Genomic DNA, 22,084 nt, shown 5'->3' on the forward strand with positions numbered 1-22,084 from the left:
AAAATGGAGAAAAAGGGAAGATCCCATTATGTTGTTCAGAAAAAGTATTGTTAAAGCTAAAGAAATTTTTTTCAAGTGCTCCTGATATTTCACAAATTATAGAATACGAACATTTAAATTTTCCATAGTCATATCTTTGTCTACCATCTGTAGGTCCCATGATCTATTGCGTGCTTGTCACTAAAAATTTGGTACACAAATAATAATCTCGAAAAATACCAGCGACTTTGTGAGTATGGTGTTAAGTGTTTCTAACGATTATCGTGAAGATAGTAAATGCCAATCGAAATCTGGTTACTGATTCTCTCTAAAAAGTGGTGGCATCCTAGCAAATGTTTCTTTACTTATGTTTTAACAATAATTCATTCATATTTGTAACTTTAGTATAAGAGATGTCTCAGAAAAATAAACGAACAAGAAAGAAATTGGTGTAATACCTACACAAACACGTAGGTACAGTTTGGGTAATTGCAGACAATAATTATCTAAATTTTATTCATATTCCCTCAGAACTACTTTTTTCGTCTCATACAAGAAAACTTGCAGTAGGTACCACACGCGCATCATCCTGAAACCGCTTTCATGAAAATCGAACGGTTTCACCCTTTTGCTGGTGACAATCAAGTTCAGAGGTGGCTATGATTTATGAGTAGGTATTCTTGAACATTAACTATTAAAGATAATATAAGGGGTCCACACTTTTTGAAGCTTCTTGAAAATGCGATCGATCTTCTCACCTCTGAAGTTTTAGAAGCACATGAAAATAATTTTCCTGGTCCATATTTTTTCAACAAGATGGGGTACCGCCTCATTATTTTCATCCATCAAGTTGATGCGTTAAGTAGGCGCGGACCCACAGCACCTCACGCCGGTGGATTTTTTTTTACGAGAATCTGCTAAACGCACACCTCCACGAAATTTATAAGATTTACGGGAACAAATAATATAAGCGTGCAACCAGATGACCACTGAAATGTTACGCAATGTTAACCAAGTGTCTAAAAACCGTTTTTGCTACTGCTGAGAAATAAATATCGAATACTTCGAACATTTGCTAAAAGAATTAAGTACTTTTGTAATAAAACCTAGTCTACCGTTATTGTACAAATGACACGAAAATTGACACATGTAATGAGAAATGTAGGGACATTAAAGTACACCTACACATTTTTTTTAATTTTGAATTTGATGTATTTTGTGAAATCATGGTCTACTTTGAACGTTTTTTTTTAGGTCAAAGTATCACTTCCGTGTAATTTACTTATGGCGCACTTTGTTTAGTTTGAAAGTTAAAAGAAAGGAGAAGTAACTTTTGGGAAGCACTGTAAAAATAGGATCCGCTTCTTTCAAATAAACCGAAACTTATTATTAGAACACATAATACTTAACTAATAAGAATTAAAGGGGCGCCAAAATAGTTTTCTCAAAATCTGCCTGTTCTATTTAAAAATTTTAACTGGATGTCTCTGGTGATGTACCTGGCTCGCAACATTCGCAGTTGTTCAAATAATAAAACGCTAGGAGCAAGGACGTCGTATTATTGACGTCCTTGGATGGGAGTAACTTTTACGAAGCATTGAAATAAGGTCAAAATTTTGAAAAAGTCTACTAAGTATAATTTCCAAAGAAAAATGATAAAATTGGATGCTCCAAATGTGATTTGCTTATGATAACCCACATATAGTTCCTTACATTTTCAAAATGTTGTATCTCCATTATTAACAGACTTATTGCTATGAAATTTTTAATATGAATTGTCCGCAACTTACTTACTCTATTTGACACTGAAATTTCCATAAATAATAGAGATATTGATTGCCAAAAAGAAGATGAACTGCTTTAAAAAAAACTGCTCTTACATTATATAGCGAAAGGTGTGGATAGGTTGTATTTAAAATTTCATAGCCATAGGTTTGATGTTGGAACGGAATTTTTGTGGGCTATTCAAAATTTTACGCTGCGCTGATACAAACAAATAAGCTGACACTATTAACATTTCAACAGGAAAACTGAAAGAGGGTAGGTACCACTTAGAAAGCAACTTTTGAAACATTTAAATTTCTTATTACATATTAAAGAAAATGTGTTAGTTTTATTTACAATGTTAGGTTTTACAAGATAAGTTTATCTATCTTAAAAAAAAGCCCTCAACATGTCAACTGTATTAAGTATACATATAGGTACTATTGCTTCCAACCTACTAACAATAATACACCTAATAACTCCACAACTACTTATTAGGTATTAATACGTATATAAAATACAGTTGTATATCAAACGGATATGTTTATTATGAGTTTAAAAAAACTTGCCTATACAGGGTGTCTCAGAAATAAGTACATTAATTTTAACCAGTAACAGAACTCGTGAAACGGAACAACTTTTTTATCTAGCATTTTTTCGAAAACTCAAGTCGAATTTCGAATTTTCCCACCCATATATTCACGAGCCGTCTATGTTTACCTTAAATAATAACTTAAATAATAGCAACACTACAACAATGAAAAAGGTACCGTAGCAACCGTTTTGTCACTGACAATACTGTCAATGTTTTTATTAAACGTTGTCTCTTTAAAGTTTGTTTGGCACAGATTTCTAATTTATAGACGAAATGTGTTGAAATGGCATTGTTTTCAAATCTGGAATGCACCGATATCGTTTTAACGTACGGTGAAGCTCGGGGAAACGGCACTCGCGCCCAACGAATTTTTTCAGAAAACCTCCCAAATCGTCTGCCAAATGTGCGCAGTTTTAAGAACGTTGCAGCATTTTCGAGAGTACGGATCTTTTAAACCGGCACCTCAGGATCGGGGTAAGTTACGTAGTAATAGAATTGCTAATATTGAAGAGGCTGTTTTGAAGAATGTCGAAGCTCCACCGGGCACTAGCACGTATCACTGTCTAGTGTGATGTATCGGAGAGTAGTATTTGGAGGATACTCAGAGAACAAATGTACCCCTTTCAAGACCAGAAAGTTCAGTTATTGAAACTAACAGACTTACCACGTAGGCAAAACTTTTGTAGGTTAATAGAAAAATAAACGAACAAGCAAATTTTGTATCTCTTATACCATCAACTGATGAGGTCGGTTACACGAGGGAAGGTGTTCAACACCCACATTTGGGCTGATGAAATTCCGTACGCCATTAGGGAGCAGGATTTTCAATTTCTCTTTAAATGTTTGTCACATTGACAAGATTAGGAAAATACGTATCCTAGTAACTGTTTTTGACCATAAATTATTAATTATAATAATTATTAGTGTCCATGGGTGACTGAGGATCCATGGGCGGGTAACCTTAATTGGGGTATAACTTTAACAATTTTTAACTTGATAATTAAAAAGTTCTTGACAAAACTCTACTAAAAAAAGTTGTTGAGTTCAATGAGCTCTATAACTGATTAAAATTAATGTACTTATTTCTGAGACACCCTGTATAATAGCAAGTAATTTTGGTTGATATCGAACTGAGTATAAACAACTTAATTTAAATTTAAATTTGGTGGGTATTCAAAAAAAGTAATTGTGCGGTTAAATGTTACTGGTTTCTTAACAGCGTAACATAAAGTATAGCGTAGGGAGTCCAATTGTTATTTTTTATCTTTTTGCAAAAAATAAATTCAATTCAGATGGAGGCATTTGTACTTTTATATCATTAATAACAAATTATTTTCGCTAGACTATCGTCTAGTGTTGCATCACAAAAGCCGGACAAAATCAGAGAAAGTCATTTTATTTCAGAAACTCCACAAATCATCCATAAAATGCGATGAAACACGCCGACTTATTTAGAAAGTATAAAAAGTGAAGCGATTGTAGTGAAATAAGGCGTCTCATTGTTGACACCGATGCCCAATTGATTATGAAGTAAAATGTAAATCTGTTACCGCTTTATTTTTAATTTACACGCCTTATGGATGTATTACACTATCAAAAATCCAACTTGTATAATATCCGAGGGGGATAATCCGTATAAAAGCAGAAATTGTCGTCACCAACCGCAGTCTGCTCTTATCCTTCCATCGTTGATGTTCTCGTAATCCTGCAGGAGCATAAGCAAGACTAAAGCAAATGTGGGGTGGCAGAAGTAGCGCCTTCGGGCTGCTAGCAAGGACTTTGTTACTACTAAGTGTGTTCGCGAATGTGTTTACGAGGGTCATCGATGACCTTCAGGTGTCTGCAGCGGAACCGCGACCAGTACTTGTGGAAGTACCTAAACACCCAGTGATTCAAAGTCTTCCTCTAGTCTACGAAGTAGGAACACCCCTTTCGGATGCCAGTGAAAAAGTTGAAAAAGTTTTGCGGACTCCGTTAGCCTTTTCTTACAATAAGAAACCGCTAACTACGGATTCTAAACCAGACGAAACCATCGTCGAGTTCTATGGCCAAAAGAGGTTGCTCGACGATGACAAGAAAGGTGTATTTAGTTATGAGGATACAGGTCTTGGTGCCGCTGGTACAACCAAAGATTTGCAGGATTATGTACAGAAAGAGAACTACAGAGACGAAGGAGCACTTGCAGAAAAGGCCAAAGCCATTGCCATGGGTGTGAAGGTAAGATTACTGAATGGGTTCTGTTGTGGTATGGTTTATCAAATTTTTACAGGATGAGTTTCACGCTCTCGAAGAGCATAATGTAGGACAATTAGATGGCAACAAAAAACTTAACAAAGATAGGAACCCCAAACTCAAAAAAAGGAGCGGCAAAAAGAAGAACGCTTCTGATGAACCAGACAAGGCAGATGACATTGTACCTCTACTTCATGAAAGTGCTACAGAAGAACATGAAGATTTTGAAGACGATGATAGTTTGTACCAACATGGTGGACACGGTGGCGGTGGTCACGGCGGCGGTGGTCACGGCGGAGGACATGGTGGTCACGGTGGTGGAGGTCACGGTGGACATGGCGGAGGAGGTCACGGTGGACACGGTGGCGGTGGTCACGGAGGACACGGTGGCGGAGGTCATGGCGGACATGGTGGAGGAGGTCTTGGTGGCCATGGCGGAGGTGGTCATGGTGGTCATGATGATGGTGGTCACGGCGGACATGGTGGTGGCGGTCATGGCGGACACGGCGGAGGTGGTCACGGAGGAGGTGGACACGGTGGACATGATGATGGTGGTCATGGTGGACACGGCGGTGGAGGACATGGCGGTGGAGGCCATGGAGGAGATGGCCACGGTGACGGAGGGCATGGTGGCGGTGGACATGGCGGCGGCGGGCACGGTGGCGGTGGACATGGCGGCGGTGGACATGGCGGCGGAGGACACGGCGACGGAGGACATGGTGGTGGAGGACATGGTGGTGGCGGTCATGGAGGAGGTGGCCACGGAGGAGGTGGTCACGGAGGCGGTGGTCACGGAGGCGGTGGTCACGGTGGAGGTGGTCATGGAGGCGGTGGTCACGGAGGAGGTGGACACGGAGGAGGTGGACACGGAGGCGGTGGTCACGGTGGAGGTGGACACGGAGGCGGTGGTCACGGAGGAGGTGGACACGGTGGAGGTGGACACGGAGGCGGTAGTCACGGTGGAGGTGGACACGGAGGAGGTGGACACGGAGGAGGTGGTCACGGAGGAGGTGGTCACGGAGGAGGTGGTCACGGAGGCGGAGGCCACGGGGGAGGTGGCCATGGAGGTGGTGGTGGCGGTGGAGGCCAAGGTAAATTTGAAAAAGGTGGTGGCAAAAAACACACCTCAGAACACCAAGGTAGTCATGGAGAAAAAGGCGACAAAGGATACAAAGGACACCACCACTATGAAAAAGGTGAAAAAGGTCATCACGACAAAGAGGCACATAAAGGAAAGTACAAAGATGAAGGAGGTTCTAAAAAGAAACATCATGAGGAACATGGACATTTTGGTGAATATGCCAAGGGCGAAAAAGGCGAAAAAGGGGCAAAGGTATGTTGAAATAACTATTTGCTCGGGATGGGCACTTTTTTAAGAAGTGCACGAATCTTAAAAAAAAATGTGCTGCCACAACTAAAATTACATCATTCACTTGACATTTTTAACTAGGTACATATAACAATTCGAAAAATACCGTCGTTTCCAAAAAAATTCGGGCAAATAACATTGACATGAAAGTCATATTCCCATTGCTTTTCATTGACCTATGAAAATCTGATTCGCACATCTTGCTCGAAATTTTTTCCGGTCTTATGAAGTAAAACTGAATAAGTTGTAAAATTGCTATTAAAGCTGAACTATTTTAACGTAAGTGACACTCATTTTACGTTGAAGTGTTAAATTACCATTTATTTTTTGGACTTACATTCAATTTACAAAGGCAGCACAAAAAATTGTGTGGTATTCATACCAATAATCGCATTTATCCACTATTAAGTACGCGACTTTCGCGTTTGTCACATATTAATCCGAGAAAAACAAAACGCGACATTGATTGACATTGATTACATACTGTTAGCAAAAATGCTCAGTAATGAAATTTTAATAATTAATTGACACTTTACAGTGCTATGTGTCAATGCCAATGACAGAAGAAGTTAAACTTTAAAAGTTGAATTTATTATGCTTTTTAATGAATATTATAATGTTGTCATTATTAGATTAAGCATTGTGCGATATCTTAAATCAGACGTGGTAAGCTAAAAAATAATTCTTTTAAAAAAGTAAAATTGTAAAATTATCCTGCCTAATGGTTTTTAATCATTTTAGTACTACGAAGATGGCAAACACAGCAAAGGTCATAGCACAAAAGGAGAACACAACGTGCACAAGAAGGACGAATACGAAAAGAAACAAGAATTTTACGACGAACATCATGAAGGAGGAGAACACGAGAAACACGGATCATTCCACGATGACCATAAATATAGCAAAGTAATTATTGTTACAGTTAACTTCCGAATTTCTACAAATTATCTGACTTTTAGGGAGGACACGAGAAAGGCGGCCACAAAAAGGGAGGACATCATGAAGACCATTACGGCAAAAAAGGTCATCACGAAAAGGGAAGTCATCACCACGAAGATAAAGGACATAAACATGCCGCAGGGCATGACGTTCATCATGATCATACTGATAAACACGCTAAAAAAGCAGACAAATCTGGCGGAAAGAAATGGCACTTCAAAAAGACCACCGGTAGCGGAGGCGGCGGTGGCGGTCATGGTGGTGGCGGAGGAGGCCATGGAGGCGGACACGGTGGTGGCGGAGGAGGCCATGGAGGCGGACACGGTGGTGGCGGAGGAGGCCATGGAGGCGGACACGGTGGTGGCGGAGGAGGCCACGGAGGCGGACACGGCGGCGGCGGCGGTCATGGACATGGAGGTGGTGGTGGTGGTCACGGAGGAGGTGGTCACGGCGGCCATGGAGGAGGTGGTCACGGCGGTCATGGAGGCGGTGGTCACGGCGGTCATGGAGGTGGTGGTCACGGCGGTCATGGAGGTCACGGAGGTGGCGGCCATGGAGGCGGTGGTGGTCACGGAGGCGGCGGTCACGGAGGTGGTGGCCATGGAGGTGGCGGTCACGGCGGTGGCGGTCATGGAGGACATGGAGGTGGCGGTCATGGAGGTCATGGCGGAGGTGGCCATGGAGGACATGGTGGGCATGGAGGTGGAGGCCATGGTGGCCACGGAGGTGGTGGACACGGCGGTCATGGAGGCGGTGGCCATGGTGGTCACGGAGGCGGTGGTCATGGCGGTGATGGCCACGACGGTGATGATGGTCATGGAGGTCATGGTGGTGGCGGCCATGGTGGTCATGGAGGCGGTGGTGGTGGCCACGGAGGCGGTGGCCATGGGGGCCATGGAGGCGGTGGTGGTGGCCATGGAGGTCACGGAGGCGGTGGTGGTGGCCACGGAGGTCATGGAGGCGGTGGTGGTGGCCATGGAGGTCATGGAGGCGGTGGTCATGGAGGTCATGGAGGCGGTGGCCATGGAGGTCATGGAGGCGGTGGTGGTGGCCATGGAGGTCATGGAGGAGGTGGTCATGGTGGTCATGGAGGAGGCGGCGGTCATGGACATGGTGGAGGGGGAGGAGGTCATGGCGGTGGAGGACATGGACATGGAGGCGGAGGTAAAGGTAGCGGCGGTCACGGTTATTTTGTTCATGAAAAAGGTAATGTCGGAGCAGGCGGAGGTCACTGGGGCGGTAAACATGGCGGTGGAGGCGGAGGTGGTCACCACTCTGGTCATCTGGATGTGCTTGATAGAATTATTGTTAGCGAAGTCGATGAAGAAGACAGTCCAGTTGAAGTGCAACTGGATGGTGGCAGCGACGGTTCTCTTACCGATGCCGATGTTCCTCTTACCGACACCGACGCCGATCTTCCTCTTACCGAAGCCGATGTTCCTCTTACCGAAGCCGATGTTCCTCTTGCTGAAGGCGATGTGGGCTTAGACGAGCTCGGACATGAAATAGCTAAAGACGCATTAAGCCCAATTGGCTCAATAATTGATGGACTGGAAGATGACGAAGCAACGAAGTAATCTCAGAACCTATGTGATCATCAGAAATAATAATTGTTATTGTTTGTTGTTTTTGTTATTTTAATAATTATTATATTGTTGAGATAAAAAATTTATTATATTTTGTAATAAATAACGTGTAAATAAATTATTATATGTATCATAATTTACGTGAACATGATTGTTAAACGACCACGAGGAAAATCATTTATTTTAAAATCATAAAAATTTTGCTGTTATTGTACTCGTATCCATTTTGACTTTTATCAAAGACCTACAACGTTTTATTTAACCCACAATGAGGAGTTAATGCGGATGACGAAAGGGTTAAACACTTTAAGATACCGAGTCGAATATTGTCAACATTTTCTGATATGTAAGCAGGGATTGTAATAAATAAACTTTATTTCCAACAAGTACTCAAGCACCCAATTATAGGAAAAACTAATATAAATAAGGAGTGACACTAACATAAAGATTCTCATTACCAAGACAGAATGGAGGAAGGGGTTTCCAGAACTTAGAAAACTTATATCAGAGACAAATTTCAGATTTGAAGAAGTATTTCTTGAAACGAGCGGAAAGAAATGAAATGTTTCACACCATCACAAGAGCAGATTTGAACCACACACCCTTAAATCTGTCGAACACCGAAGAAATCCACACCCCCCACACAATAGATAAAATAATAAGTGGGCTAAAACAAAAACAACTACATGGAAAATTCTACAAAGACTTAGAAGAAAATCATGTCAATAAGAAGATGTCATTGATTTGGTTAAAAAAATCAAGTTTGTATGCCGAAACAGAAGGATTTGTGTTTGCTATTCAAGACCAAGTAATCAATACCAAGAATTATAGAAAATACATCATCAAAGATCCGAACATAAAAAACGACTGCTGTCGTCTATGCAAAGCAAAACCTGAAACGATCCAGCACATAATCTCTTCTTGCAGCATCCTAGCACAAACTGATTACAAAGCTAGACATGACAACGCAGCCAAAATCATTCACAAAGAATTAGCAACACTTATGAACTTAATCGAAGATACGACACCCTATTACACTTACATTCCGTCTCCATTCCTTGAAAATAACAAATACAAATTATACTGGGATCGCACAATACTTACAGACTTAAACATTACAGCTAACAGACCAGACATCATACTTATCAAAAAACACACGAAGGAAGCCATTCTTATTGACATTGCTATTCCTAACACAAACAACATTATTCAAACATACGACACCAAGATTTCAAAATATCTACAATTATCGATAGAAATGAAATCCATGTTGAATCTTAAAAAAATTTCAATTCTACCCCTAGTTATCTCTAATGTAGGTGTAGTTCCAAATAGCTTAGTTGAGAATTTAAAGTCTTTGCATTTGAATGATTCAATAATTGTCAAAATTCAAAAAGCTGTTTTGTTAGGAACATGTCATATTGTTCGTAAGTTTCTTGAACAGTCTGATCATGTCAGTCAGATTAGATTAGCACCAGTAGGTCAGAGTAGTGTAGGTCACTTTTCATGTGATGCGCGGATAAATGGTCGGTAGTTACGCTGGACTTTTGGGGATGGGGTGAGATTAGAGAATAATAGCAGACTAATTTGTATGCTGTAATTCTAGAATCTCGAAAGTTGTTCTGTTAATCTAATCAATGCATATCATTACTTGGTCTTAGTACCCGTAATGATAGAAGTCTTGCCTGAATGCCGGTCATTTCCGGGTCAGTGGTGGGTCTTAATAACAGCAGCTTAATATCCTCTCAACTTAACTAGACATTTTAACAAATGACTCTCCGAATTAAAATTAATGTCGAATTCTGAAGCAACTAAATTAAAATTATTGCACATAACGACATAACTAGTATAGGTGATATTACCAGCGCATTAGATGTAGGAGACCTGGGATAGAATAGCAATGCTCTCGAATTGAGGCGTGGAACAAAAAAATTAACTTGGCCTAGGAGTGAATTACAATCTATTTTATTATTTAATAAGTTGTATAAGAATTTTATTATTAAGAACAGGCGACGTGTTTCTAATGAATTAAAATTGAATCTCGCCAAAAGAAGATGATAATCATACCCTATAATATTTTATTTTAGGTGTACATACCTATACAGACTTATTTATGAGAAGCTCCTCGCCTAAAAAATTTAAAACGCAACCCAAAATACAATTAAATAGCAGTTTTTGATGAATGCTACCGCTATTTTTTTTTTTTTGTAAAACATACGAGGGCAAGTAGAAATATTATCTACCTAGCCATGAAAAAAACCATTGACACCGTTGTCGTCAATATGTCAAATAGTGTCATTTATTCTAACCCTGCACCGAAAATTTGAGCTAATTTGGATTATTCATTTCGGTTTTATAAGTTGTTACACAAAGAAAAATGAGCAACTTAAAATTAGAGAATCGCAGCGCTATCAAGTTTCTCACAAAACAAGGCCAGCAGCCAAAGACAATTCGTGAGAAGATGGTGGAGATTTATAGAAATGATGCACCGTCTGATTAGTTATTACCTAATAAAATTTTGGTCTGAACAATTTTGGTAGAGACGTAAATCCATCGAAGAAGATCTCAGAAATGGAAGACCAAAAACAGCAACAGATGCAGAAATGACTTTTAAAAGTTGAAGCTATGGTCCTTGAGGATCGGTGTCTTAAGGTTTACACAAATAGCAGGACATTAGGAATATCCGAATCTAGTGTAATAACCATATTGCATGAATAAAGTCCCTGACCGATGGGTTCCACGATTGCTGAAATCCGAACAAAAACTGCGCAGAATGGAAATTTCACGAAATCATTTGGAAACATTTGAAGAGAATTGCGACTTATTGTCTCAAATTGTGACCGACGACGAGAATTGGGTACACCATAGGAGCCCTAAAACAAAATCTGAATCAAAGCAGTGGGTTCATAAAGGATCTCCACTCCCAAAAAAGGTACAGACGGAACCATCTGCCGGAAAATTGATGGCAATCGTTTTTTGGGACATTAGAGGCGTGCTTCTTATTGAATACATACCTAAAGGCAAAACAATAAAAGTAGACAACTATGCCATCACTCTCAAATTTTGCATATGGCAATTAATGAAAAACGGCTCATGTTGACCAACAGAGAAGTGTTTGTGATGCACGACAATGCGACGGTGCATAAGGTGGCTAAAATTCAGCATGTTGTGCAAGAATTCAGGTTCGTTGGGGTGGATCATTCGCCCTACAGTTCTGATCTAGCTGCGTCTGACTTTTATTTATTCAGATTGTTGAAAAAACACATCCCTGGACGTGTAAAATAACTTTCAATCAAAAGCTCGTCAAGGCGTCTCCAGTCCGGATTATATTCTTTATACCACTGTGAACCATTCACCACATAATGCGAATGGTCGACTCGGCACTGTCAACCAGAAAATCGTAATTATGTTAAAAAAAAATTATTGGTATGTATTTTCGGTGATCGTATTGTACCTATTTACATATTTTTTTAAACCATGAATTTTTGTAGTTATTAAAAGAATTTAAAGTTACCCAGGCAGTATTTGCCTACTTTTAAAATCATGTTGCTTATTTATATGTATTGGTTGTGAAAATACCTAATTTTTTAATCCGACAGAAATGAACAATATTCGGGAAAATCCAGAGTAAAACAACAGTTTATCTTAAATTATTGACTAAACTCACCCAAATTTATATGTATTTAGAATATACAGACCACTATTTACGACATAGTTCTGCGATTACATTGGTGGATGGTACTGAAGTCATAACGAGAGGGTGGAATTTTACGAATTCCTGTATATAACATCAGAAAATCAGCTCGTGATTGCCAAAGTGATATGTACAACTGATACAAGTTTGAAAAAAAGAGAGAAAGAGAAGATAACAAAATTAGTACCCATTTGCACTAGACAGATACTGGTTCATCGCAATTTAATAATTTGTAGTTATAGGTAGTAGGTGGCTATAAGCCATTTAATGTCAATAATGTCATTTATTAATGCTAAAACTATACTGGCAGGAATAAAAATCATATTCGATCTTGTGCTGGATAAAATTAGCTGCCTTGGTTCCCGAAGAAAATAAATAAATAAATGAATGAATAAATGAATAAAGGAATAAATAAATAAATAAATAAATAAATAAATAAATAAATAAACGGCTTATTCGTATGTATGTAGGTATTTCTAATTTCAATTTATCCTTAATTGTATCAAATTAAAAACAAATGCATTTAATACATTAGCAATGTACAGTGTGATGGTTTTAATAATAAAATACAATGGACGTTTTAAATTGACCAATTTTCGCGCTCTAGCTGACGCAACCGCACTCGGCCATCACTCAGCCGTCATCCGTCATTTGATCTCCATTGATGTTTATATTTATTTTTGCATCCGTGACGCGTTTCTTTTTCGATTTCCTTCATTTTTAAACATAAAGACGATGTAATTATCGAGGAATCAAGTTCCCGTGCAATTAACGAACCAAACGCGCCACATTTAGCCATGGATCATCTCGCCCAAGATTTAAGTGTTGCTTTGGAAGAATCGGAAAGTTGTGGTCCCATCACTTTCGCTCACGACAATCAGGGCAAATGGGGCATGAGACGAAGGACTCGATCTGCTGGAAACTTACGTAAATTTTAAATCAGCAACCACCATCCCGTAACAAATCATTATTTTCAGTTGTTTATATGAACAATTCGCCAGATAACCAAGGCGATGATAGCACTAGCAGCAATTCTGAAACAAGAAACGACAAGACTTCGAGTCGTGTGGCCAGTTTCCACCAGTCAGACTCCGACGAGCCTTCGTTCAATATGGCCATAGCGAAGGCCATGCATAACAAAAGTTCGATGAGGATGAAGCACGCTTTGCATATCTATGTCAGAGGTCGATGCAGGAAACTAGGTGTTAATCATAGCTTGGAGAGTGATTCGGTGAATGAAAATTCACCAGCAAGGCCAAATCTTAGAAGGAAGCGAAAACTGAAACGCATGAGTATTGATGAAGCTCCGATACCACCATGTGGGAAGCGTAAACGCTCGCAGCGATTCGATATTGTAGACAATGGACGTTCTATTAGACACACTGCAAAAATTCGACCGCTGCATCATAGTCTGGTGGATAAAATTGAAAAGATGTTTCAGAATAATCCCAGCATGGACGATGTAAGTTTGTAACAAATACTTTTATTATATGTGTTACTTATTTGTTTGATTTAAAGAATACAACTATGGAAACTCAAAGTATTGATGATTGTGAATTCACGAGTGAGAGTAGCATTAGCTGGAGTGGGGGTGAAGGTCATGATGGGGATGATGAATTGACTGATTGGGCTCCATCTATTGACAATTCATCTGCTATGGATCAGACTTCTTTCAATGATACTGACCCTCGTGAGATTCGAGCAGGTGAGTACTTTTACACAGCAATTACAATATTTACTTTCCACTGATATTATTTTTTACACCGCAAATGCGCATATTTACGGGTTTTTTTACTTTGCTATTATCAACCATAAACATTCACTACAGGTGTATTATTTAATGTTGCAAGTGTAGCTGTGATTCTTTTTGTAAAATAGGGTTTCAAAAGGTTTTAGGTGTAACCAAGTAATCAGGTAGGTAGTTGTTAAAATTGTGTCTTCGCTTCAGTAATACATTGTCTTTTGAATATAAAAAAAGCCGGTTAATGTATTAATTCTTTTGACCCATTTTGTTCATTAAAAAAAAATAAGTAAAAGTAAGTATGTAATCTCAGTAAACATTTATATAGAAAGAAATCACATGTTCAGTTTTTGAGATAGATAGATCCAATAAATCCATTTTAATTTGTGTTCTAAGATCTGCAAGATCAGGTTAGTCTCTTATCAAAATTCTGAAGAAGTTGTTATGTATTCCGGTACTCTGTAAAAATTCAGTGTCACCCGATATTTATTATTGTTCATGCGAGGTGAAGAAGAGGTGTTCCGACCCTTAAATATTTATGAAGTGTTTTGTTTCGAACGGTTTTCATGTTTCTCGCGTTTTTGGCATTTTGTTTAATCGCGTTTGTATCGTTCAGTTTAGTTAACCACAAAAAAATCGTAGTTTATCTATTGGAAAATTTTATTTAGCGAGCTGTTTCGATTTTATGTACCCTTTCCATCAATCAGGATAAAGTTTATACCACACAGACGGTTTCAGATCTTCTGGTAGATACGAAAGATAAAACACAGGGAAAACACTGTATGAGAATTAACGATGTAATCAATTTTATGCAGCTGTTTATTTGTAAAACTTTTCAGAAAGATGAATTAGCTGACTGTTAATATCACTGAAACTTTCTATTCTGGGCTAAGATTTACAGATAAATTCGCTGTTTAATTAATTAATAAAATTAATATACACTGTTCATCAAAAAATTAAGATACGGTGAAACGTGCAACTTCTGCGAAAACTATCGTACACCATACTTAAATTTTTTTAAGATGTCGTCATTCAATTGAGAGTTGTCATTTAAACGTCATTTATTATTAAGAATGATGAATATTTAGAAAGTTGTTACATGTTTCCTCGGTGACATTTAAAATTCACAAATGTTATGGACATCTAAAACTTTGATGTTTAGATGGGGTGTAATTTACGTACATCATGTATGATTTTTTTTTGTTTTTAATTTTGTAAGCAATTGTATACTCGTACATACATTGAATAATCAGTCAAACTATCAAGTGAATAGGTTTAAAACGGCTGAAGAATAGTGTGTTTGGGAAAAGTCTACATCTGATGGCAGTTGTGAGGATAATTGAATACATATTATAGGAATATATTGGCAACCAATAATTGCGTAAAAAATTATGCATATTGTATTCTAAATAACAAAATTTTTGACAAGAGCGTGTTTATAATTCAAGCATAAAAAAGCAGCAAACAATTTTGTAGCATCTTTTTGTTTTTTACTTCCCTAGTGTAAGCAACTATCATGTTTTGTTGACTTTCATGACTCCTAGAATATGAATCGTTTCCAAATAACTTTGGACCATTTTTTTTGTTTTAAGAAATTCACGTTTTTTCTTTAATTACAAAATGCTAAGAAATATTTTTTTACATTCAGAAAATTAGGCAAGTTCTCAAACAAGCAGAAAGAATCGTAAATTATGAGTTATGACATTCGGTCGTTCCTGATTTAATGGTTTCTTAGAATAACGCATTTGTAGATCAATGCAAAATCGAGTCCGCGATAGCAATCCGCTGTTTTTATGGTTGTTGTGAGTGACACTTTATTTAGAATTGCTTATACAGAATGATTAAAAAAAATGAATGACGCAATTTATTTTATCGGTTACCTTACCCAACTTTATGACGTCATTACAAAATTTTGTAATAGAAAATTTCACGAATAGCTGACCTATCTTTACTAGACACATATTATTTTAACTTATAGGGCTTATCATAAAAAAATTGGTCGAAGGTTATTTGGACAGAACTTTCCTCGCCCATGAAATACAGTACAACAAATCCAGATTTTTCGAAAAATTCTAAAATTTGATTTTACGTACTTATTTTTTTTGTGCTACGGGTTTGTTTCACGTGAGTTTTTCCATTACAAAATTTTTTGATGACGTCAATAAAAATTCGTTAATTAAATAATAAAAAAAATACTCCTAATTAAAAATAAATTGATAAACCACAAGTATAGAACCATTATATTTTACATATTTCAGAGAGGATTTATTCGGAAAAATTTTGAGATGACGTCATCGATTATACTTACTATACTTCTTAGTTTATGCTCAAGAAGTAAAAAGAAAATTCGCAATTAAAATTTTATAAATAAATTAAATTAAATATTCAAAAAGTTGATAAGTTGTATTGTACGTCTACGTCAGATGCAACGGAAATTTTGTTGGAATAACCTATCTTTTTTTTTAAGACAAAAAATTAAAATACTTGTTTTAAGTCATTAGTTGGAACCTTTTTGTTTACACCAGAATAGACGAGTCTGTTAAGTACAATGTAAGGGTTAATGATAATGTATCTTGTTAATACTTTTCTAAGTCTAACTTCCAAGTTAGTATCATTTCTTAGCGAATTTTTGCATAACAACTAACTCTAATGACGGTAGTATTTTTATTGTTGGCTTGTAATTACTTATTCAATTTATGAATTATATAATACCCAGATCTATAAATACTGATCGGTGCGATAAAAGTAATTATTTATTTAAAACTGTTCTCCGAAAGTGCTTGCTGCAAACATAAACATTTTGCCCGAATTTATGTGAAAATACGCACTCATCAGTTCTCTGTTACAAGTAAATTAGGCAAACGAATGATAATCATGCCTACCCATAAAAACAAAAGAAGATAAACTTTGATCCTCGTCCTGCGATCTGTTGCATAAGAGCACTTTACCACAATTTATTTGTAAATTGGATTTTAACTTTTTGTTTACAATACACCCCTTGACGTTGTAGTTATGTATTTCCCATTTCATTTACCATTATGCATGCAGGTTATCTAACAAACGTCCCTAACATCTATCAGAACTGAATTAAAATATAAAAAAAATTATGTCAATTTTATTCTACCACACCGCCTTTGCAATGCATGACGTGTAAATGTTGATAGTGATAAACAATTCTTAAAGACTAATTTAAATCAATTTTTCTTACCATGACCTACCGTATCCACCGAAGTATAGTCACGTAAACTTAGATTTGAGGAGTAATAATAGTAAATATATAGAATAACAAATTGTATGACGTCTACCAGCTGGATAGTCATTTATAAAAAATATTAGAGCAACATAAATCAGGATCCAAATTGTTTTTCACCATAAATGGGTCATTGTACAAATATCCTAAAAGAGTTCGTACAATATCGAAAGACGATTATAGGTTTTACTGATAATGTACATCAATATTATTGGTTGCCTATACCAGAATTGAAAATTATTTTTTTTAAATAAACAACAGGTTTGAAATTGAAGCAACAAACAAACAGCATGAAAGAAGACGTGCAAACTTAAATTATTACAGTGAGTGATACAAAAAATGTATCTAATGGGCACGTGATCTTTGAAGTGCTAAGACAAAAAAAAGCTGTATATAGTGAACTTAAATATTTTGGTCTTTGTTGAGTTCTTCCAACGATTTATCTCTGTTTTTTTTTGCGTACAGCATTCCTATTAAATCCTACTAAGCATAAATAAGTCCATTGGTTTAGTTTAGAGTGTTTAGGAAAAAAGTTTTGAACTTTTTAATGTGTACAAAGTTATTTTGTGCTGAAACCGTAGACGCACTTGTGATATCGAAGTCCACTTTTTTTTGGAGTTGTTTGGGGATAATTTCAACTTTAAAGGAATTCGTTCAAAAACATCAGAAATGTAACTTTTACCAATTTTGTATTGCTTTTCTGAATTGTCATGCAGATCGTGAGACTACACATGTTACAGATAGAAGAATATCATAGAAGAGAATATATATATTTTTTTAGTAAACACCTGTTATATTTGTTATTAAATTGAAATATTATGAAAATAGTTTTTCAGTAAAACGAGAAATGAGCGGTGAATTTCAAAGTCCTACAACAATGTTTTGGCTACTACATTTTTAATTAATTTGCTTGGACACTAATTGACAACTACACCACTGAAACATTTGGTTAATATCTTCGGTCATTTTCTTATTGTTTAAATAAATTTACAGGCTGACTTCCTTTTCCATTGCCTCCTATGAGCCCATTCCGTTATTCAGCGATGTTTCCTATTTTTTATTTTCCATGTGACTTATCTCAACAGGTTGTAGAAGATTGGGTGACGAGCGACCGGGTTTTAGTATTAGCACCGGTGCTAACGAACGCGTGGCCAAGTTTCTTCAAGACACCACCAAATCCGAGCTTAGGTTATTTGGAGGGGAACGAGAAAAATTAGGGCAACTGGCAGCTCTATATTCGTTAGATTTGTGGTTCGATAGCCCCACCTCATCCTTGTTGAGGAAGACTAGCAAAACACCATGCATGCAACCGCCGCAAAAGCACCACAGCGGAATGAGTGCAGGTCATAAGAGAATTCGAACACATGGACGCTTCGTGGGGGTGGAGTAATTTTCAGAGTAGAAACCTTGATAATCGATTTTTTATTTGTGCCTTGCAACTTGCGCATGATCTTCGACTTAACTTCAAATTTTTACGGATAGTGGCGGCTAGTAAATTTTTCTTTGCTTCCTCGTCTTAACAATATTATATTTTATGTGTTCTTGTTTTGAGAGGAAGTGGAGATACCACTGCCATATTTATGTAGTAAAAAGTAGGATAAATTGTAGAGTAGTAATAAATTGATGTAATACATGAAATTTGAGGTTAAGTTGAAGACAACGTGTTCAAGTCACTTACCAGTAATGAAGTGTCTTTCTTTTGTCTACAAGTTGAGATTAAATTATGGAGTAATGCAGTAGCGAATGGAAGACACTTTCAATGTCGAAATTTGTGTACATTAAGTTAATCATTCCATATCAATAGGGTTAAGTTTCTGGTTGAGGCGTAGAACTGAACCTTGAGTAGCCAAGTTTGGAAAAATGTATCCCACAGATTTCGTCGATTTTTAGTTATTATTAGAAGCTCAATTCGGAAAAATTTCAACTAGTACAAACTATATTAAGTAATAATTGTACAGTATTTATTTTTACTGTAATGATAATTATTGTGAAATTGAGAGAGTTGTTGTTAATTTTTTTCCGCCCTATTATTAAAATTAGATAATTTTATTTTTGTTTTATTTCCACTGACACCAATTTTCCATTACGCTTCATAAATTGTAGGTACAGTATTACAGTAGGTACTGAATCTTATCCCAAAATATTTTTGATTTATTTTAAGGTTTTGTTTTTCAACCGGAAAACGTCAAGCATGGAAGAATAGGCATCTGTTAATTTGTCAGCTAGTTGTTATATTAAACCACTGCTCGAAAAATTAACAGTTTGACGTCACATATATGTATGTCGGTTATTCCGTTCCAGACGATAGAACATTGTGTCACTACTTCTCTTTCCTTTTTAAGCCAATGTCCTTTACACAGAAAATAGAAACAGCACTTCGTGCGCTCATAAGGATCTCACTGCATTTTTTACGGCAAGTGTGTGTTACACATACTTACACCGAGAACTGGAGCGCCGCCCATGCAGTCGAGTGTACCTAGCACTCCTTTACGGTGGCAGTTTCGATTGGAGTGACCCGGTTTGTATATAAGGTATGAACCACCCTAAGCACTTGGATGCCTTTTGCCGCTATGGACTTCTGTCTATAGCAGGTTGCAATCTTCAAAACGTTCATAATTCGTTTATTAGTTGGTCTCAGCCATGTATTGGTGCTAGAAGCCCTACTACTACAAGCATATTTACTGGTTATTTACACAAAATTCCAAATTATCAACTCAGTGGGATTTCTTATATTAAACGAGTAGATCTTATCGGTTACGCTCTCTTAACTAAACGCAACCTACGTCGAATAATAGGATTAGCATCGACAGTTTATGATCGCTACTTACGTCAATGGCACTATCGTCATGATAGTATAAGTAAAATGTGCAGTCTAGAAGAATTATTTATCAAGGATCGTATTTAAAAACTGTCAATTTTTAATTGCCGATAACTAGCTAAATTGAAGGATCTTGCTTTTTCAGACGATGCTATAGAACACTAATGAGAAGGAGGTAAGGACGTTTTTACTTTTATGTTTACATTCTCAAGTATTTCACTCTCAGAATTGTTCAGGAACGTTCTCCTAGATAATTGTAAGAATATATGCACGGGTTCGAGTTACAAGTCAGAAGATATTTGTTGCTACTCGAAGCTTCTTTTAGACTTTGGTCAATCGTACGATTCTACGTCGACACGATTCTGTTCTGTTATTTTTTAATATCCCAGCAGTAGTTTTAGATTTTTAAGCGGGTATATAGTGCCTAAGATTTCTCATGATGTTTTAACTTAATTTGTTACCTGCATTTGTTATAACTCTGTACAATAAGCCGATCATTTTATGAGACGCTAATTTTGAGGAATTTTTTCATTCTGTTTTACCACAAGGAGATTTAGATTATATTATAGACCTTGTGTCTAGCAAGAATTTATTGAACAAGTTATTTCAAAGATTGCAGAAACCGTTATTGTAAAATTTCAAGGGTACGACATGCTCTTTTTAATAATGTTCTTATAACTTTAAGCAAATAAGTGTTTTCGAAAGAAAAAGAAAAAAATTGGCCCAAAAGTTTTACTGTTTTCTGTAAGAGGCACGGGTATGTCTCAAAAATTGAGTTTAATTGAGATAAAATAGTTATTTATGTACCAAGGGCACAAAGAAGATGTTTATATTCGAGGGCAACGTTTACAAAATCGAGGGCCTCTGGCCCGAGATTTTGTAAGTTGCCCGAGATTTATAAACATCAAGTTGTGCCCGTGGTGCATACAAACTTTTATTTTTCACGAGAAAATCTAAAAAAAAGACTATTTTAAATAATTAATTCGTAAAAAAAAAAATTTACGTGGCGTTGATTTTGTTGTCAAGGAGATTCTATGTTTATTGCAAACACGGCGTCTATTCACGGTGTCAACACGTATATTTTCGACCGCGGAAATGAATGAGGAAAATTGTGAAATTCCAGAAAACATTGTGAAGAAAGCGCAAAAAGCCAATGAAAATGTGTTACCTGGAACATCAGGATCCATATATGAAAAAGAATACAAAATTTTCCTTAATTGGAAGATTAAGAAGTGGCTTACTTCCAAGAATTGGTGAGTTATTCTGTTTATAAAATAATTATTTAACTGTGTTCTTCATTTTTAGTCAGAAAAATATTCACCCAGTTCCTTATGGTGAAAATACTCGATGGTCAAGACAACTTTAAGAGTAAACGACAACATAGACATTTCTAATTATCATCGTTTGACATATTTCTATAAAAAAACCCAAAAGGTTATGTGGCAAAAAAATCCCGAGTTTTGACTGGCGAACAAGTCATGCAATTTCTAAAAGATGCTTCCGACAACAGATATTTACTTCAGAAGGTAAACTAAGTTATTTTTTGATGATTGTAATTAATTTAAATACGAATGTTTTATGCTGTAAAGGTAGTTGGAGGATGAGTGAACACAATTCAAGATTTTTATATAATACGTTATTCGGTGATAGCAGAATGGAAGCAGTGGCAGAAATAATTCCAATAGAGGCACCTCCGAAAAGTTTAAGTTTACCTGAATAGTTTGGTATGAATAGCAAGTTTGTAAATTGTAATTTGTATCTTCGTTATTAAATAAATTGTCAAAAAATAAATAAGTGGTTAAAAATAAACAATATTTTTTTTAAATTTTTGTTTAATTCGGTTTAGCAAAATAGGGCATAATGAGAGGGCGTAATAACTTTTTATGCCCGCTCATTGTGCCCCGGATATAAGATGCCGCTTTACGTTTATCAAATCATGGATATAAAACAAACATTATATACGAGTGAAAAATAAAAATATTTACAATACAGTAAATAACTACATTTCTAGAAGCTAGAAGGTTTTTAGTAAAACAGTTTGGATATGACAGAACATTCTTGACGCCATCTTGAAAAATTATTGAGAATTATTCTGCTTGGTGAAATACTCTTATTCT

General features: G+C 36.8%; 2 protein-coding genes and 1 long non-coding RNA gene across 6 annotated transcripts; all 3 read left to right on the forward strand.

The window, feature by feature from the left end:
• The first annotated feature begins 3,992 nt into the window (after positions 1-3,992).
• LOC135130084 (uncharacterized PE-PGRS family protein PE_PGRS54-like) lies at positions 3,993-8,853 on the forward strand. Of its 4 annotated transcripts, XM_064057413.1 has the most exons (5): positions 3,993-4,555; positions 4,608-5,903; positions 6,681-6,845; positions 6,899-8,042; positions 8,100-8,853. In XM_064057413.1, the coding sequence occupies exons 1-5, from the start codon at positions 4,073-4,075 to the stop codon at positions 8,453-8,455; spliced, it is 3,444 nt and encodes a 1,147-aa protein (XP_063913483.1). In that variant the 5' UTR covers positions 3,993-4,072; the 3' UTR covers positions 8,456-8,853. The 4 variants fall into 4 exon arrangements, with proteins under 4 accessions (XP_063913483.1, XP_063913476.1, XP_063913496.1 ...); XM_064057406.1 differs by having other exon boundaries at positions 6,899-8,853; XM_064057426.1 differs by lacking the exon at positions 3,993-4,555 and having other exon boundaries at positions 4,731-5,903; positions 8,100-8,462.
• Positions 8,854-12,789: 3,936 nt separating this feature from the next.
• On the forward strand, positions 12,790-19,198 carry LOC135130107 (G patch domain-containing protein 2-like). Its single transcript, XM_064057435.1, has 4 exons — positions 12,790-13,085; positions 13,136-13,620; positions 13,677-13,863; positions 18,235-19,198. Exons 1-4 carry the CDS (start codon positions 12,956-12,958, stop codon positions 18,537-18,539), a joined length of 1,107 nt encoding a protein of 368 aa, XP_063913505.1. The 5' UTR covers positions 12,790-12,955; the 3' UTR covers positions 18,540-19,198.
• An 832-nt stretch (positions 19,199-20,030) lies between these two features.
• On the forward strand, positions 20,031-21,789 carry LOC135122471 (uncharacterized). Its single transcript, XR_010279391.1, has 4 exons — positions 20,031-20,142; positions 20,994-21,220; positions 21,273-21,493; positions 21,557-21,789. It is a non-coding gene; the product is annotated as an uncharacterized LOC135122471 (long non-coding RNA).
• Positions 21,790-22,084: the final 295 nt, after the last annotated feature.

This window comes from Zophobas morio, unplaced genomic scaffold, assembly GCF_036711695.1.
Source record: "Zophobas morio isolate AGI-343-1 ecotype UQ-CSIRO unplaced genomic scaffold, CSIRO_AGI_Zmor_V1 ptg000002l, whole genome shotgun sequence".
Classification (NCBI taxonomy): domain Eukaryota; kingdom Metazoa; phylum Arthropoda; class Insecta; order Coleoptera; family Tenebrionidae; genus Zophobas; species Zophobas morio.

What these genes read in the sequence shown, in the direction of transcription:
- LOC135130107 (XM_064057435.1), top strand. Translation starts at nt 12,956, where the DNA reads ATGGATCATCTCGCCCAAGATTTAAGTGTTGCTTTGGAAGAATCGGAA. An exon ending in TCGATCTGCTGGAAACTTAC is followed by an intron (nt 13,086 to 13,135) that starts GTAAATTTTAAA and finishes CATTATTTTCAG; the next exon opens with TTGTTTATATGAACAATTCG. An exon ending in CCCTCGTGAGATTCGAGCAG is followed by an intron (nt 13,864 to 18,234) that starts GTGAGTACTTTT and finishes TTATCTCAACAG; the next exon opens with GTTGTAGAAGATTGGGTGAC.
- LOC135130084 (XM_064057406.1), top strand. Translation starts at nt 4,073, where the DNA reads ATGTGGGGTGGCAGAAGTAGCGCCTTCGGGCTGCTAGCAAGGACTTTG. An exon ending in CCATTGCCATGGGTGTGAAG is followed by an intron (nt 4,556 to 4,607) that starts GTAAGATTACTG and finishes AAATTTTTACAG; the next exon opens with GATGAGTTTCACGCTCTCGA. An exon ending in ATGACCATAAATATAGCAAA is followed by an intron (nt 6,846 to 6,898) that starts GTAATTATTGTT and finishes TCTGACTTTTAG; the next exon opens with GGAGGACACGAGAAAGGCGG.